The sequence below is a fragment of the Cervus elaphus genome, chromosome 1 (genome assembly GCF_910594005.1).
Source record: "Cervus elaphus chromosome 1, mCerEla1.1, whole genome shotgun sequence".
Lineage (NCBI taxonomy): Eukaryota > Metazoa > Chordata > Mammalia > Artiodactyla > Cervidae > Cervus > Cervus elaphus.
The window spans coordinates 72389670-72408380 of NC_057815.1; the positions used below are offsets into that span (position 1 = coordinate 72389670).

General features: G+C 35.2%; 1 protein-coding gene across 1 annotated transcript in view; it reads right to left on the reverse strand.

Annotated features, from left to right (window-relative positions):
- KIF18A (kinesin family member 18A) overlaps positions 1-18711 on the reverse strand; it is a 78850-nt gene that overhangs the window by 32445 nt on the left and 27694 nt on the right. Inside the window, exons 11-13 of the mRNA XM_043908374.1 lie at positions 13442-13606; positions 10134-10255; positions 3816-4051 (exon numbers count right to left, since the gene is read on the reverse strand). Coding sequence (XP_043764309.1) covers positions 3816-4051; positions 10134-10255; positions 13442-13606 — 523 coding nt within the window. The remainder of the gene's footprint in view (positions 1-3815; positions 4052-10133; positions 10256-13441; positions 13607-18711) is intronic.

The following is an 18711-nucleotide window of genomic DNA, read 5'->3' on the forward strand; positions in this document are numbered from 1 at the left end:
TTGAGTTCAGACACAGCTAAACTGAAGAGGGTAAACTGGGAGTAGTCAGGTCCTTGCAGAAGTGGAAGTTCACAAGTTTCAAATTATCTCAGGCTCTAAAATTGTACTGAAACAATTTCAGACTGCTAACCACACAAGGAGTCTGGAATGAGCAAATGCAAATCCTCATTGAGGAAGACATTATCATCAGAAGCTTTAAAGAATTTTATAAACAATTCTGAAAATATATGTGTGATGTACAAAAATTAGCATGCATTCAAGACAAAGCACATGAAAGAAATCCAGCAGAAAGAGAACAGAAACAGACCTAGAAGGTTCTAGGCTTGGGAATTCTCAGACACAGATTTCACCTACTGTATTCAGTGAAAATTTTTGCAAAGAAATGGGAACTATAAAAAAGAATCAAATGGAAATTCTAGAACTGAAATATAAGTGAAATGGAGAACTTGATGGATTTAAGACCCATTTGACACTAATTTAAAGAGAAACTAAAATATGTGAAAAGAAATTTCCAGGAAAAGAAAAAACAATGAAAAGCAGAAGAAAGCAAAGGCATGGATAAGAGAGTAAGAAGATAACATGCAGTATAACTGGAGCCTCAGAAGCAAAAAAGAGAACAAAAGTGGCAGAAGCAACATTTGAAGATACAATGGTTAAGAACTTTAAAAAACTGATAAAAAACAGTACAGACACAAATTCATTCACAAAACTGAATTTGTGAACGTCTCTGTGAACCCAGTAAGAGACGTAGAAATAAAAGTACATCTAGGCACTGTATAGCAAAACTACTAAGACCCAAAGACAAAGAGAAAACATTTTAGGAAGCCAGAAAAGAAGTCAGATTATATTCAAGGGAGCAACATTTAGAATGAAAGTTGGCTTCAAAACCAACAGTGAAAACCAGAAGATAATGAAACAATGTCTTTAAAGTGCTAAAAGAAAAGAATATCACATTGGAATTCTATACCCAGCAAAACAGTCTTCAAGAAACTTAAGACAGACAAATACATTTTAAGATCTAATTGAGGTTTTGAAATATAAGATAGGGAGATTATCTTAGATTACCTGGTGGGCTCAGTGTCATCATAGGAGCTTTTAAAAACAAAAACTTTCACTGACTCTAAGCAGGAGAGATAGGCAGAAGGAAAGCTAGGAGAGATTCAAAGCATGAGAATGGCTTGCTTTTGTTGGCTAGGAGATGAAGTGATGAAGGGAGTCACATGCTAGAGAACAGATAGTGATAGTGAAGTCGCTCAGTCATGTCCGACTCTTTGCGACCCCGTGGACTGCAGCCCACCAGGCTCCTCTGTCCATGGGATTCTCCAGGCAGAGAACAGAGGTGACCTCTAAAAAATGGAGTGTCTGTACAATGCCAGGTACTTGAGCAAGTTCAGACTTGCTCTGAATTTGATCTATCTGGCTAATAGTCAATAAGAAAACAGAGACCTCAGCCCTACAGCCACACAGAACTGAATTCAGCTAACAATAGAAGCACATTCTCCCCCAGAATCTCCAAGCAGGAGACCCAGTTGGCTGACATCTTGATTTTAGCCCCTAAAACTAGAGGCAGAGTAACTAGCTGAGCCTGCTGGACTTCCGATCTAAAGAACTTTGAGATAATAAGCCAGTGTTATTTTAAATTGATATGTTTGTGCTAATTTCTTAGGGCAGCAATAGAAGACTGATATAAATGGAAAAATCCAACAGTAATAGATGAAATTGTTAACAGTTCACCTCAGTATATGACAGAACATGAATTAAAAAATTAGTCAGTAAGAACATGATTTGAAGAACACAGCCAATTTGACCTAACTTAATATATTCTTTAAAAACATAATTGAAACATTTATACCAACTCTATGCTGGCTTTAAAGAAATCTTCACAAACTTCAGAGAATTGAAATCAGTAAAAATGAGTTTCAAATTTAAAAAGAATATACATTAGTGTTGCTGTTCTTACGTTGGGTTAAGGTGAAGAAGAGACATAAAGATTTGTAACTGTAAAATCTCATAAATGTTTATATATGAAAATTTTTGGAGCCTGACAGATCATTTTTTTAAGTTATTTATCCTCTGATCCAGGAAACTGATTCCTATGAAATGGGTACACAGGTAGAAATGTTAACACAGTAGTCTCCCCTTACCCCATGGGAGGAAACATTCCTAGACTCTTAGTGGATACCTGAAACCAGACAGCACTGCAGCATATATTTCCTATTTTTTTTTTTTTTTTTTTAATGCCTCTTCTTACCTGGAGAATCCCCTGGACAGAGGAGCCTGGCAGGCTGCAGCCCATAGGGTCGCAAAGAGTCAGACATGATGGAAGTGACTTAGCACGCACACATGCACAAAGCAACTTTGCATGAATGCTTGCAATACCTACCTAAGGTAAAGTGTAATTTATAAATTAGGCAATAATTCTAAGAACATAATGTAATAAAAGTTTGCAAATGTGGACTCTGTCTCAAAATATCTTATTGTACAAAGTTAATGCCTTTTCCATCTTAACTAATCACTTATGCATTCTGACAGTAATTTTTGCAATTTGAGGTCCAAGAGCAAAACTAACCTGAATTTCTTCTTCCTTCTTCATGATTTCATGGATAGAATAGCTGTTCTTCCCCCAAATTTTAGCACCTCCCATGTGATTTATTTTTCTTTCCTAATTAAGCCCCAAACTTTCACTTTTGTATCTAAAAGGAAGCTCTTAATGGATTCTCTATGGCATTACTGAATTGCTAGCATCACTTCTGCACTTTGGGGTTATTAACTAAAATACAGGTTACTTAAAAACAAGTACTGCAATACTGTGACAGCTGATCTGATAACCAAGATGACTACTAAGTGACAAACAGGAAGAATATGATGGATAAAGAGATGGTTCATATCTTGGGCAGGACAGAGTAGAACCACATGAAATTTTATGATACTCAGAATGGTGTGCAATTTAAAACTGATGAAGTATTTATTTCTGAAAATGTCCATTGAACATTTTTGGACTTCAGTTTACTTCAGGTAACTGAAATGGTGAAAAGTGAAACAGTAGAGAAGGGAGGACTACTGTATACAGGTGTGTTCTCTGACATGCACCGTTCACCAACAGAACAATGGTTAAGTAAATGATTGTACAATTCTCACAGCTATTAAAAAAATGCTAGATTCTTTATATATGTACCTGAAAAATGGTTAAAATGTAACAAATAGCTTAAAAGTTAGATTATCTGATACAAATATCATATACACACTGTAAAGATAACCAAACTGTTAATAAGCATTTATCTCTAACCTCGCATAGAAGACTGAGGTTCTGGGAAAAGCTGAAGAGGGCATTCTACTTCTATATTATCAGAATATTTTAAAACAGAGATTATATGTTAGTTTTTCAATTAAAACGCCCCATGCAACTTTTATGAAAGGAGAGATAGTAAGTGATCTGCCAACAGAAAAATGGTAAATTCAACACTGTCAGTTGATCTTAAGAACCTACAAGATTGTTATTTATTACATAACATAATATTCTTAATCATAATCTTCAGTTTCTAATACAGGTAAAGTTTTAAAGAGGGTGGAAATAAAATTATCTTATCAAAAACAGATAAAATAACTTCACTGCTAGCATTATTTAGAACATCAAGCATACTTCCTTTTATACCTTTGAAAGATAGCAGTTAACTGAAATGATTCTGAAATTAATTCTCCCATTCTCACAAAATAGCAAAACTACTAAAAAATTAACTGCTCTACTGATTGATATTACAAAGATTAATCTTTATAAACAATGTTTAAACACTTAATGAAATAAAAGCTGTACTTACAACAAGGAGAAGAATGAACTGGTCCAAGTTGTGGAAAGGTCATAAGAACAGAAACTTCTGGCAGATTATTTTGCTTTGCAGGTTCACTAGTTTGATCAGCCCAAACCACCACTTTCTTCCTCTCGACCAAATGTTCAATTTCTTTGATGTCAGACTCAAAAGTAGCATTTAACAGGCCAGATTCTTTTAAAGCACAGTACTGCTTTCTTAGGGCCGGAAGTAATGCATTCAATACTCTACATATAGAAAGTGACAAGAATAGAGAGATAAATACTAAATTTTAAATACAGTATTACAGATTTATGTAACATCCAAAGTATTTGTTGTTGTTCAGTCACCAAGTTGTGTCTAACTCTTTGCTACAGCATGAGCAAAGATGCCACTCTTTGCCATGAACTGCAGCATGCCAGGCTTCTCTGTCCTTCACTATCTCCCTGAGTTTGCTCAAACTTATGTCCATTGAGTCAGTGATGCCATCCAACCATCTCATCCTGTCACCCTCTTCTCCCCTTGCCTTAGTCTTTCCTAACATCAGGGTCTTTTCCAGTGAGTCAGCTCTTTGCATCAGGTGGCCAAAGTATTGGAGCTCCAGCTTTAGCATCACTCCTTCCAATGAATATTGGGGGTTGATTTCCTTTAGGATTGACTGGTTTTGATCTCCGTGTAGTTCAAGGGACTTGCAAGAGTCTTCAACACCACAGTGTGAAAGCATCAATTTTCTGGTGCTCAGACTTCTTTATGGTCCATCTCTTACATCCACACATGTATGTGTAATATGTTCTTAGTCGCCAAGTTGTGTCTGACTCTTTGCAACACCATGGACTGTAGCCCACCAGGCTCCTCTGTCCATGGGCATTCTCCAGGCAAGAATATTGGAGTGGGTTGCCATACCCTCCTCCAGGGTATCTTCCCAACCCAGGAATCAAACAGGTCTCCTACATTGCAGGCAGATTCTTAACCGTCTGAACCACCAGGAAAGCCCAAGAATACTGGAGTGGGTAGCCTATCACTTCTCCAGGGGAATCTTCCTGACCCAGGAATTGAACCAGGGTCTCCTGCATTGGAGGTCGATTCTTTACCAGCTGTGCTACCAGGGTAGCCCCACATCCACACATGCTGCTGCTGCTGCTAAGTCGCTTCAGTCATGTCCAGCTCTGTGCGACCCCATAGACAGCAGCCCACCAGGCTTCCCCGTCCCTGGGATTCTCCAGGCAAGAACACTGGAGTTGGGTGCCGTTTCCTTCTCCAATGCATGAAAGTGAAAAGTGAAAGTGAAGTCGCTCAGTCGTGTCTAACTCTTAGCGACCCCATGGACTGCAGCCTACCAGATTCCTCTGTCCATGGGATTTTCCCATGAGTACTGGAGTGGGGTTGCCATTGCCTTCTCCGGATCCATACATGACTACTGGAAAAATCATAGCTTTGACTATACAGATCTTTGTTGGCACAGTGATGTCTCTGCTTTTTAATACACTGTCTAGGTTTGTCATAGCTGTTCTTCCAAGGAGCAAGTGTCTTTTAATTTTTTGGCTGCAGTCACCGTCGACATTGATTTTGGAGCCCAAGAAAATGAAATCTGGCACTTTTTCAACATTTTCCCCATCTGTTTGCCATGAAGTGATAGGACCGGGTGTCAAGATCTCAGTTTTCTGAATGTTGAGTTTTAAGCCAGCTTTTTCACTCTCCTCTTTCACCTTCATCAAGAGGCTCTTCAGTTCCTCTTTACTTTCTGTCATTAAAGTGGCACCATCTGCATATCTGAGGTTGTTGATATTTCTCCCAGCAATCCTGATTCCAGATTGTGATTCAAAGTATTAGCAGATGATTAAAAAGTTCACTGTACATCTTCCTTTAGAAATTTCAATCAAATACCTCTCATCAAATATCTTTAACACATTAAATATAGATTGGACAGTACTTTGTATGGGAATTATAAGAACCAGGCTGCAGTGTCGGCTAGTCTTCACTTGCTTCTATTTGACCTTGGATAAAGTACTAACTGAAGTTTCTCCTCTATAATATGGGGTACAATTGGACAGCCACTACTTTCAACAGGGGACTGTTTTCAGAACTAAATTTCATATAAAAGACTTTTACAAAGCATAATGTTATTTAAGAATCAAAAACTGTGTTGTGGACTTCCCTGGTTATGAATCTGCCTCATAATGCAGTGAGCACAGGTTGGATCTCTGGTCTGGGAAGACTCCACATGCCAAGGGGCAAATAAGCCTATGTGCCACAACTACTGAGCCTACACTCTAGAGCCCATGAGCTGCAACTACTGAGTCCCTGTGCCTACAGCCCATGCTCTACAAGAGAAGCCACTATATGAGAAGCTCCTGCTCATCCCAACTAGAGAAAGCCTGCATGTAGCAATAAAGACAGCACAGCAGAAAAAAGAAAAGTGTTGCTATTGTTACTAAATATTATGAGATTGAAATGAAATATTAATACACTCTGTCAAATGATGAAGCTCATCTTAGGTATATAAGATTAAAAAAAATTAACAAATGAACAAAACTCACCTCTCCTTGAAGTTAGTTCTTTATGAGCTAAAGCAATAATTTTCAAAGGCATTCAAAGGAGAAAACTGCAGAAAAGTATGGTGGGTATAGGGCTTCTCTGGTAGCTCAGCTGGTAAAGAATCCGCCTGCAATGCAGGAGACCCGTGCTCAATTCCTGGGTCAGGAAGATCCCCTGGAGAAGGGATAGCTACCCACTCCAGTATTCTTGGGCTTCCCTGGTGGCTCAGATGATAAAAAAAAATCTGCAGCAATGCAGGAGTCCTGGATTTGATCCCTGGGTTTGGAAGATCTCTTGGAGGACAGCATGGCAACCCACTCCAATATTCTTGCCTGGAGAATCCCATGGACAGTGGAGGCTGGTGGGTTATAGTCCATGGATTGTAAAGAGTTGGACATGATTCAGTGACTAAGCACAGCACAGCACAGCACATGGTGGATATAAGAAAAAGACGGGATGCTGGATGCTCAGCTCTGATTCAAAGTCTATCCCGCTGCTGTCAGTCAGGGGAGTACTAAACATTTTTTATGTATTAGACCTCCATGAAGAATATTTGCTGAAGAAATGCCAGCAACTAAAAAGTTATAGATGGTTCCTAACTTTTATACCAACAAGATGTCAGACAACATGAATAACTTAAAATAACTTAGTCCTGGTGTTCCATATTACTCATGATGTCCAGAAGAACAGAACCATTTGAAGTATGGATAAGACAGTGGGAAAATAGGCATTTAAATTTTAACACACTGGGAAATAACTGCTTTATTATCTAGGAATCTTAAATATTTAGGTAGCTGTACAAATAAATAGTTTGTGATATTTTTTCTTTTTGGTGATTGTGGGGAGTACTCCATTTAAGCACAGTAGGTAACAATTGTAAGGAAAACTTCTTAATCAGAAAGTTAATAAAAACAATTATTTGTTGAGCACCTATACTAATCAGCTGCTATACAGAGAAGAGTTAACACAGCAGGTCTGAAGCTGACATCCTTTGAAAGGCTTGTCAACAAGGTTGGTCCTTGGGTGGTATCTTGAAACACAGATTTTGAGAAGTTCAGATAATTCTCAGAACTATTAAGAGTGGCTCACTGTATTTAACTCTTTGTATAAACAATGTGGTTTATGCTGAACAACTGCTTTCCTTTTAGAAAGGTTAGAATTTTGGGCCATCATGCTTGGCAGAGAGTACCTATGCAACCAGCTCCCAATGAAAACCCAGGGCACTAAGTGTCAGCATAATAACATTCCAAAGTAAACACCATTTCACATGGGTCATCACAACTTTTGCTGGAGGACTTAAACACATCCTGTATGGTCCACAGGATGAAGACCCAAATGCCTGCAACCAAGTGATTTCCTTTGTACTTTGCCCCATTCACCTCTTCCTTTTGTTGATTCTGTCTTGCCTGCTTTTACTCTAATAAATCATAACAGAGGATCCTGGGGGGCTATACAGTCCATGGAGTTGGAAACAATCAGACATAAATGAGCAACTAACCACCACCATGGGGTCAGCCATCTGATGGATTCTGTGAGTCATTCCAGTAAAGTATCAAACATGGAGGTGGTCTTAGAGACCCAGACATATGCCATGTAGGCATGTATGTATGGCATATGTTTATTTGTATGTATTTATGTATTCATTTGGGGCTTCTCTGATGGCTCAGATAGTAAAGAATCTGCCTGCAACATGGGAGACCTGGGTTTGATCTCTAGGTCAGGAAGATCCCCTGGAAAAGGAAATGGCAACCCCCGCCAGTATTCTTGCCTGGAGAATCCCATGGACAGAAGAGCCTGGCAGGCTACAGTCCATGGGGTTGCAAGAGCAGGACACGACTTAGTGACTAAACCACTAATTGGATATTCTTGGCTACTTGGTTGTAAATTAACTGACCATATATGCATGGGTTTATTTCTGGGCTCTCTATTCTGTTCCATTGATCTATGTGTCTGTTTTCACACCAGTACATACTGTTTTGATCACGACTGCTTTGTAATGCAGTTTTAAATCTGAAAGTGTGATCTCTCAAACTTTGTCCTTCTCAGGAATGCTCTGGTTATTCAGAGTCTTTCCCAGTTCCACACGAATTTTAGAATTATTCATTCTAGTTCTGTGAAAACACCTCCTATTTTATATTTTCTTATCTTGTATATTCCTTAAGTAATTATTATTATTTACAGTTACAGCTATTTTCACTACTTTATTTTAACCTTCATACCAGCATTCTAAGTGATTAAAACACTACCTTTACTATATGTTCACTTTTACCAGTGAGATTTATACTTTCACATTTTTCTTGTTACTAATTAGTGGCTCTGCTTTTCAACTTAAAGGAGTCCCTTTAACATTTCTTAAAAGGCCAGTTTAGTGGTGATGAACTCCTTTAACTCTTGGTCATCTGGAAAACTCTTATTTCTTGTTCAATTCTTATTGATAACTTTGCTAGGTAGTCTTCATAGTTGAAATTTTTTTCTTTCAGCACTTTGAATATATACACAATCATTTTTTTTTTTGGTCTTCACTCTATAAACTCAGACTGTTACTTTTTGTTATTTAATTCTTACAAACTTGTTACAAGGAAAGTGTTACAATTGAACAGATAAGAAAACTAAAGGTTAGTGAGGCAGGATAATTTATGCAAGGTTATCCTGCTTACATAAAGTAGAACTCAAGACCAACTTCAAAACTCATACTCTTTCTACTATATTGTATTGTCTCTGTTTTAGTTCATCAGTTTTCTAAATAAATAAGAGAATTTTTGCCCATTTTGAGGCAAAAATTTATATTAAATATATTAATCTATTTTTATTATGCCAAATACAGTATGGTTGAAATAAATTTATGTTTCTTTGATAACTTTTAGCTCTTGCAGGGGGTGTGAGTGCAAGTAAATGGATGTTCAATATTTGCTCTGTGTATAAACGTAGGAAGTATGGGGAGAGCAGGGTGAGCTTCTATCCATAGGATAATATTTCCCTGAAGTTTTTCCTTTTTTCTTCTTCTTTTTAAAAGTAATTATGCTAATATAATTTCCCTTAAATCAAAAGTATGGAAAATTAATTATTGTTATTTGAGAACACTAGAAGAACTCCAGTAGAATTTTAGACTGGCAGAAAGCCTTTAGAGAAATAAATTTGTTATTTTTACAGAGCATGAAAGTAACACCTAAGGAAGCTGACTGACATATCCAATGTAATAAAAATAAAGATCAAGGCATACTTTTTTACTATTATGTTTCAAAAATTAAAAGGAGCTACTACTGAGTTAGAGCATGAATGAGATAGTATAGAATCACTTAAAAATTGGGACAGGACGTTAAAAAATATATTTTTTAAAATGACTTCATTTTAATGATAGCAAAAAATCATCCTGGAATTATGAATGCTTAAAAACTGTCTACTTAAAAATTCAGTTGGTATTTATAGTAGTAGTTTCTAAGAGGGGGAAAGGATGGCCAGAGGACAGGTAGAAGACAGGCTCCTTTTCACTGTAGAGGGATCTTTGGAATTTTGTATTATATGACACATATTGCATAAAAACAATAAATTAAAAAAGTGTTTTCGAAACTATAAAGTACTGTAAAAAAAATCAGAGGAGAAGAACCACATCCTTTACACTTGCTCTGTGTTTTCTAACTCAGCATGCTTTCTGATGCTGGCAGACATTTAAATAGTACTGTATTTTGTACTGGATAAAACTGAATTTTTTGGCAATGGAAACCTAAACTTCTATGCTTCAGGTTCCTTAGGTCTACAGTGCTAAAATTTTTAGAACAGGTAAACCCATGTACTTACGCTTCTGTCTGCCTGTGTTGCTGTTCTTGAAGAGAAGCTAGATCCATCATATGTTTAATTTGTGCTTTCAAATCTTTGTTCTGGAGGTGAAGATGGTGGCAATGAAGTTCTGTACTGAGCTCCTGGGGAAGACAATACAAACTGTACCTCAGATTCTTTTAAGAATATTAAAGTTAAATCAATATTAATAAAACTTATTTTATATTGGTGTTAAAGAGTTTTAATGCTTAAAAAATATGAAGTGGTATGTACAGAAATAATTTGAAAAACAAGTATTCTGGTACAGGTAGTCTATAACTTACAAGTGAGATAAGTTTCAAGTTTCCTTGGAAACTGAATGTCTCAGAACATATTTTATTATAATAATAGCTTCTTGGTCTATCCAACTTGTATATAATACTGTGAAAATACATTAATTTGGTCCATTTTTGCTTAAGTGTCACTTTTTCAGGGAGGCTTTCTCGAAGCATCACATTTAAAGACAGATACTCTTCACCTCCAACAGTCTCTGTCATAGCATTAATTAGTAACAATTCCATTTATTTATTTGCTTATAAATTCTCCATTCTAGACCACCATGACAGGCATTGTCTCAAACTAGTTCAGTGTTTGGAGTTGTCCACTGTCACAAACTGTCCAACTGTGTCCAACAACTCCAGTGTTTGGAGTTGCATACAATAAAAATTTCTTGGGGAATTCCTCAGCAGTCCAGTGGTTACAGCTCCACACTTTCAAAGCAAGTGACACGGTTCAGGGAACTAAGATGACGCCTGGTGCAGCAAAAAAAAAAAAAAAAAAATTTCTCACCTTCACCCAATCTTGGTATAAGCTTCATCCTAGTGCAAGAGTGTAGAAAAGTTATTGCAGTCTCCCATTTCCTAAGCCTTTTGTGCACATGCCCAAATGTTTTCTAATTTACCACCTAAAATTATTTCTCTTTCCTCAAGCCTACTAAGCCTTAAGTATGGAAAACGTCAGGTAAGTGGTTATACTAAATTATGAACGGTAATAATCCAATAACATTTCAGAATTTAAATTGGGAAAATTTTAGTCAATAAAAGCGAGTGAAATATTTTGGACATTGTAAGAGGCTGAGACAAAAAGCCTTACGGTAGCTGTGCCCAAGAAACTTCCTACAGATAACTCTCATAATCCACTTTAGGTGTTCAATACTCCTTTACCAACCTGCGGTTGGCCACTCTCTATAATTTTAAGGCTTTTTTCTTTTTCTTTTTAGGTAATACTTCCTAAACCAGTGGTGGGTGCTTTGACAAGGAAACAATATAATTCTATATAATTTAGTATATCTCAATTGAGATATACTAAAGTTGGGGGTTGTTTATCTACATGATTCATGATTACATTTCAGAAAACAGCAAGTATTTTAGAGCAAACTCTCTTTAGGGAGTCAGGTCAGGATGATACAGTTAGAGCACTGGCTCATGAGTCATGTGATTTTAGAGATGGCTCGACTATGACACAAATGCTACCTGAAGTCCCAAATATGGTCTTTATGGAGATGAGTTTACTTGACTGAAAGTTAAGAGATTTACTCTTTCATCTTTTCCAGTTAGAAAATTCAACAACCCTAACAATATGAACATATTTACCAAATATTCCATCTTTTCTCTTAAAAAAAAAAAAAATCCTGTATTTACTTCCAATAATCTTGTTTTATCTTTCTGTATCACTCTTAAAGAGACAAGCCTTGGTTGTATAACTATTTTATCCAATAATAATTCTTGGCTAGTCCTTCATCTTTGAAAAACCAAGTTAACAATTTTAATCTTTTTCATGCTTTGATACACTAATGACTGAATCTAACCGGAAGAGCATAGCCTATCATGAGAACTACAGTTAAGTTAGTAGTAGCTGAAGTAAGAATATAATGAGAGGTAATATATAAAATGAGAGGTTTTTGGATGTCATGCTAGGCCTGGGAAATCATAATAGAGAGTCTATATATGGAAGAAAGCACTGAAGAGTGATACAATCAAAGTTACTTTTTAGAAAGCTCACTTTAGTTGCAGTGTACAGAATGACGGCAGTAGAATACAAATGGAAGCAGGAAGGCCAAACATAGCAGTCCAGCAATGGGGGCTGGAAGTCTGAATTAGGGTTAATGGTAATGGGAGATGCAGAAGTAGATAAATTTGACAGGTTAAGAGGAAGATAACGCAGGAGGGTACAGAAAAAAGGGCAGCAATTTGAAAGTCACAGTACTGGGTCTCTGTCTAGAGGTGTATGACTGTGAATAAATCTTTTCACAAAGTTATGTCTCAGTTTGCTTATATAAGAAAGAATGGCTTAAAAGTAGATACCTATTTCAGCTATGAAAATATCCACTAAAAAAGGACTGAGAGTGGGATAGGTTGATGGGAATAGAAACAGTTTTAATTTTTTCAAATTATTTATAATGAAATGCATTAAAAAACAAGAATTGAAACACTAATTCTAGATTCATATTTAGGTGTGAAAACTTCTGCTTAAGAGAGTTACAGAAGACAGACTGCTAGAAAAATTAGATTGGACCATGGTAAATAAAATTTAAATTTACTGAAAATAACCTGAACAATATTAACTTCATAAATGCTAATAAGTAGGCAAAAAAAAAAAAGCAATAATAGTACTACTAAAAAGAATACTGTACCATTTTAAAAATTAGGAGCTTAACATAATTACGGGAAAACAAAGGCAAACTAGTACACATCAATGAATTTTTTTGCTTTTTTAACACTAAACAAGTACTTAAGTACTTCTCTAGTTGGAGATGGGCTATATTTTAGACTGTCAATTACATGAATATATTAGATTATAAGTATAAGGCAAATTATACTTAATTTACATTCTAGATGGACTATTTTCAATTCAGTAATAAACATAAATACATACAGCTTTCAAACTGGTTTTATTTGGCTATAATACAAATAATGGTGACCACATTTAAAACTAATTTAAAAACTAATATCAATTTATTAAATTTAAATCACCTACATGATGAAAATTCGAGCACAGTTTGAAAGTCTGAAATAGAATTACTTCAGTCTGACTTAAGAACGACCTCATAAAAGGATTCAATCACTTAAGAAAAACATTAAATGTAACTTTATTCTTCTGAAAGTAAAGAAAAAGAAATTTAGTAGGTAAATAGGGAGGTAGAAGGCATATTCAGTTAAAACCAGTAAAATGAGTCAGTTAAACCTGAGAGAGATGAACAAAAATTTGCCTTATTAAAGATATTTACACAACAGTGAGTTTAAGGAGTTCAGTTTTAAGGAAATAAATCTGAATATAAAACATGTATGTACCTTTGGAATACGACCATTTTGACCTAAGAGTCCCATTTCAGTTTTGACACGATGGAGCCAATTAGTATTCTCATCAAATTGCTTCAATTCTTCCTCCCTTTTCTTCTCTAGATAGCAACGGCGAGTTTTCAACATTGCAAGTCTGTGATCTCTTCTGCAAGTGGCCTGAAAAATAATGCATTTAATTGCCAATCTTTTGTGATATTTGATGTATGTGATATCAGTACAGTGGTATATTTCCTTTTAAGTGTGCTATTGTAGCCTATTAAATTAGGCTATACTTTTATGCTTAAAGTTATTTCCCCTTTGAAATCTCACAATACTGCTGCTTGCAGGAAAATAGGAAATTGAGTTGTGAGTCATTTTTATAAAATTACTTGTTGAGAGTTTATGACTTTAAGAAAAACAACGGCCAAATTGAAGACTATAACTTTTTTCCTGTTGCTAAAATATATGCTTTTAAATGTTGCATTTGAAAAGTTCATATGGGGCCTGACTCCTGTGATTTCCTTATTGAAAACAAAGCAGATGCATGTTCTGCTCTTATCTTGCCTTCAGTTTGAAAGATGTGAAGAAACAGAGTATTCTATTGTTCTAAGGTCTTGTCTATAAGGACTTCAGACTGGCTGTTGTCAAAGACTAAAACATAGTTTATATCTGAGTGTAATAAACATCTGATGTCACTTGATGGTTGGTTCAGGACACATAATGGATAGTCTAAATATTTTTGGTGTTTTATCTACACATGAATTGAGCTCAAAACTGGCTTTCTAGTTTTTTACCTCAAGGGTCCTGCACACTATCATGGGCACAGGGTGGCAAAATGGTAGGACTTCTTTGGGCTAATTGCCAAAAGTCACTAAACTCAATAATCATCAGATATGATGGCTGGACCTGAGACAACACATCTCTACAGGTTAGAACAAGCATTGCAGCGGTTTTGGAGGTAGGGATAAACATACCCTATGGCAGAAAAAAAAAATGTAAAAGGATCAGGAACTATATTTGAACTGGATTAAAAGCCTCACTCTCTAACTTTCTTATTATCTTTCATAAAAGGTAAGTTGATATTTTGAGGAAAAGCCAGGCAATGAAGAAATCTGCAAAAATAGGAAATAATGTCACTCTTCTCACTGCCTCTTTCCATTTTAGAAAACAACTATTTTCAAGTGTTACTTATGTTGTCATGCAATGGGTAATTAATTGTTCTTAACTAATACATAATGTACTTTTGAAAATCTCAGTTTAAATTTCAAATAGAATATTGGTAGATGAAATCCACATAAACAAAAGCTCTTTAAGGTTTTTAAATTTTATTTTAAAAGTAGCATGGGGTCCTGAAACCTGAAAAGTTTAGAGCCACTGATACAACAGAAGGTAGGATACACGGCTTCTTGACTTTTCCTGCTATGCAGCAGGTGTGAACATTTAGGCAAGTCAAATCTGTATGGCTCTTCAGTCACCTTATCTGAATAATGAACATCAATGTATTGTAGCTGCCAGAAGGAAGGCAATTAAATGAAACTACCTTCATATTTCTCTAATGTTTACAAATATTGTAGATACTCTTAGAAATCAGGGCAGGAAATGATCTATGGGTCTGATGCAGTCAATATTTAACACTAAAAAGTTTTGACTGAAAATCTCAAGAAATATGTTTTTGAGTTTGTACTTATGTTCATAAAATGTATCCTCTATTATGGTTCTTTATGGGGACATTTTTCATCAGGGTAATCCCTACTGAATCACTGTTCTGAAATAAATATCAAGTAAGTGTTTGGAAAGAAATTCTAAAATATGTATATTAAACCCTCACATTAAAGTAAATTGTTTCCTATTAAAGTTTCAAAGAAGCTTTATATGTTTTATTAATACAATTTCCAAAATATCATAAAAGGACTTGAGCGAGAATAAACATGTAATTCTAAAATTTAGGTATTATAACACTACTGTTTTGTGCAAAAGAACTGACTGCTAACACAGTGAACTCATTATTTCATTAATATAACTTGTATATTAACCCTATACATTCATAAAATTACCCAGGAGCTTCACTTCAATACAATTCTCAGAGTCCACATTCTAGAACCATTCATAGCTGAATCAATGAGATTCTTTTAGCAATTATGAGAGTAAACCTCTTTGGAGAGGATCCAAGACATATATAAAATCCCTTATCCTAGCAAGCAGTTCAGTAAAACTATACTTTGACAATTCTGTGAGAACAAACTAAATCTGTAGATATCTTTGTACATTTTTCAGTAGCTTACAGCCAATAAACTTAAGAGGTTTTATCTCCATTGCTTACCTAGTCTCATGAGAATAGCTATAAAAATTGGAAAAGCAATTGAAATGACCAAAAGTGAGGTATGAGAAAAGGCAAATGTATTGAAAAAAGCAGAATAAGGATGCAAACAGAAAAAAAGAACTCAGCTAAATCTATTTCCTCCCTCTATGTCTCAATGTTTCCAGTCACACACGTTGACAATTCAACAGGGTAAGACAGAGAAAATAACTATTATGTAAATTAGCTTGGGATTAAATAGACCAAACTTATTAAATGTACTAATATTCTAATGTTCAAAAAATGGCAACCTGAATCTAAGCTCTGCTAATACACTACTTATTTGCTTCAAAGATTGCCTCTTTACTATAAAAATAGATTATAAAATTCCTGGTAACCAAAGCTTCCAGAATTTGGCCCTCTCTTCTAAATAGAATTGATTAATTCCCAATATGGCAAGATATGTCTTGTATCATATGTGATCTCCAATCTATTCACAGTGGTTAACTATGGCTACTTCAGATTCAGAGAGGAAGAGTGCTACAACCACTTCAATGGTATCTGCTAATGGCAAAGGGGTGGGAATTGGCAGGAAGTGTTGAGTATAGTTGTGGACGACATTGTGCTCTGGTCAAATGATGTTCCGTTTTGACTATTGTATTCCTTTTTATTTTTTTCCCACTAACAGTTCTTATACAGGGTTTCCCAGGTGGCACTTAGTGGTAAAGAACCTGCCTGCCAATGCAGGAGATGTAAGAGATGCAGGTTTGATCCCTGGGTCGGGAAGATCCCCTGGAGAAGAGCATGGAAACTACTCCAGTATTGCCTGAAGAATCCAATGGACAGAGGAGACTGGTAGGCTACAGTCCACAGGGTTGCACAGAGTCGGACATGATTGAAACGACTTAGCATGCACACAATATTTTCATAAAAATGCCCAGGATAAATCTCATCTCTCTACTATGAAGCCTTTCTTCACCTCAACCAGAAGTCACTGTTTTTTCACTTTGAATAGCTATAGCACTTAGTACTTATAGTATAGTAGAAGGGCAGACTGAGGCCAGACAGCCAGAGTTTAATATTGGCTTGATCACATTGATTAGGCATATCTCTCTAGACAGCTTACTTGAATTCTCTGTATCTTTGCTGCTCACAAACCGTGGTAATAGAGGATATACCTCATAGGCTTGTTATAAATACTAAACGAAATACCCCATGCAAAAGACTTTGAAAAGTGTCTGGCAAACAATTAATGCTCAATATTAGCCATTTTTATTATTGCACTACTCCTTACATGACAATCATACAGTGCTGTGTCATTTTTATATCATTTTATTGCTCTAACTAGTTTATAAATTACTGAAGTACTATAATGTCTCATATTTTTGTTTACCTCTATTGTGTCTAGCACAATGCTTAGGATATATATAAAAGTATTCAAAACAAGCTATTCTCAATCAGCTTTCCATGACTGAATTTCTTGCCTTTTTTCAAGACATAAATCAGATAGTTGCACTTTCAGAAAATTGGCATTCATTTAAAGGAAAGCTACACAAAACTGAAAAATATTATCATACTGTAAATTATAATATAGCAAATGCAAATAATTGAGACATAACATACAAATTTTAGAATAGGTAATACAGCAGTTTTTCAGAATTCCATTTAACAAACACATGTAGAGATTTCATAATAACAAACTGATATATCGGTTGGCCAAAAAATTTTTTTTCGTTTTTTAAAAAATCTTCAAATAAACTTTTTGGCCAACCCAATATTAATCCTATGAGATATCTTATTATTTGGAAGTCATGAAGGTTATCAAAAATAGTGGCAACAATCTTATAATTCAAGAAAGTTAAAATACATAGCAACAAATTTTAAACAATGATATAAATTCTAGTCTTCTGCCTTAAAATGATGTGAGGACATTTTAAATATACTTGAAAAACAAAATTAAAAAGAAATTTTCAGTACTCAATACATTTCTAACTATAGGCTCTATACTGTACAGTAGCAGATCTCTAGGGTGTATTTTTCTTACATAACTAAAACTTTGTACATTTTGCCTAGTACTTCCTGATTTTGCCTTCCCCATAACTCCTGACAACACCATTCGATTCTACTTCCGAGTTTGATGATTTTAGATTTTTCATATAAATACTATCATGTAGAATGTGTCCTTCTTTGTCCGGCTTATTTCACTTAGCATGTCTTCCAGTTTCACCTATGTTGTTGCAAATGGAATGATTTTCTTCTTTTTTAAAAGCTGAATCATAGTGTATTGTTGTATACTTAAGAATCACTAACAGAACAGATCTTATGTGAAGTGTTTCTGTTAATGTAACACTACTATTAATAAAGGCGGTGGGAGGAGACTTTAGGAGGTGTGATACAGGATTATGGCGTAGATTGTGGTGACAGTGTCGCTAGTGTATATTTATCTTCAAACCTGTCAAGTTGTCTATGCTAAATGTTTGTGAATTTCTTTACCAATCATATATCTCAATAAAGTGGTTTAAAATAAACATATTTTCAAAAAGGCATAATAAGTGCATATTTAGTAAATTACTGGTTTTGATAATCAGCTTAATAGTAACTGGTTGATATTCTCATAACCATGACACATTATTAATACTTTATGATTAGCTTCTTAGCCTATCACATCTTTCTCATTTCTTGGGCTGAAAAAACCTAAAATGTGTTTTTTAAAGCCCTATAAAAGTTTGATGGCTTTCAAATATTAAAAAATATGTAAAAATTTTATAGATAACTGTTACTTCTGAGAAAGCAGGAAAAGAAGACTTGGTTTAGGTGGAAGTCTAACAGGACTGGGGGTTATCTACAAAAGAAAGGTTTTAATAAGTAATATATGAATGCATTTCATGTATTTAATCTCTATGTGATTAAATTATATAAACTACTTTGAAAACACATTAAATTACAAAAGTACTTAAAAATGCAATTAACCTTATCATCAATGAAC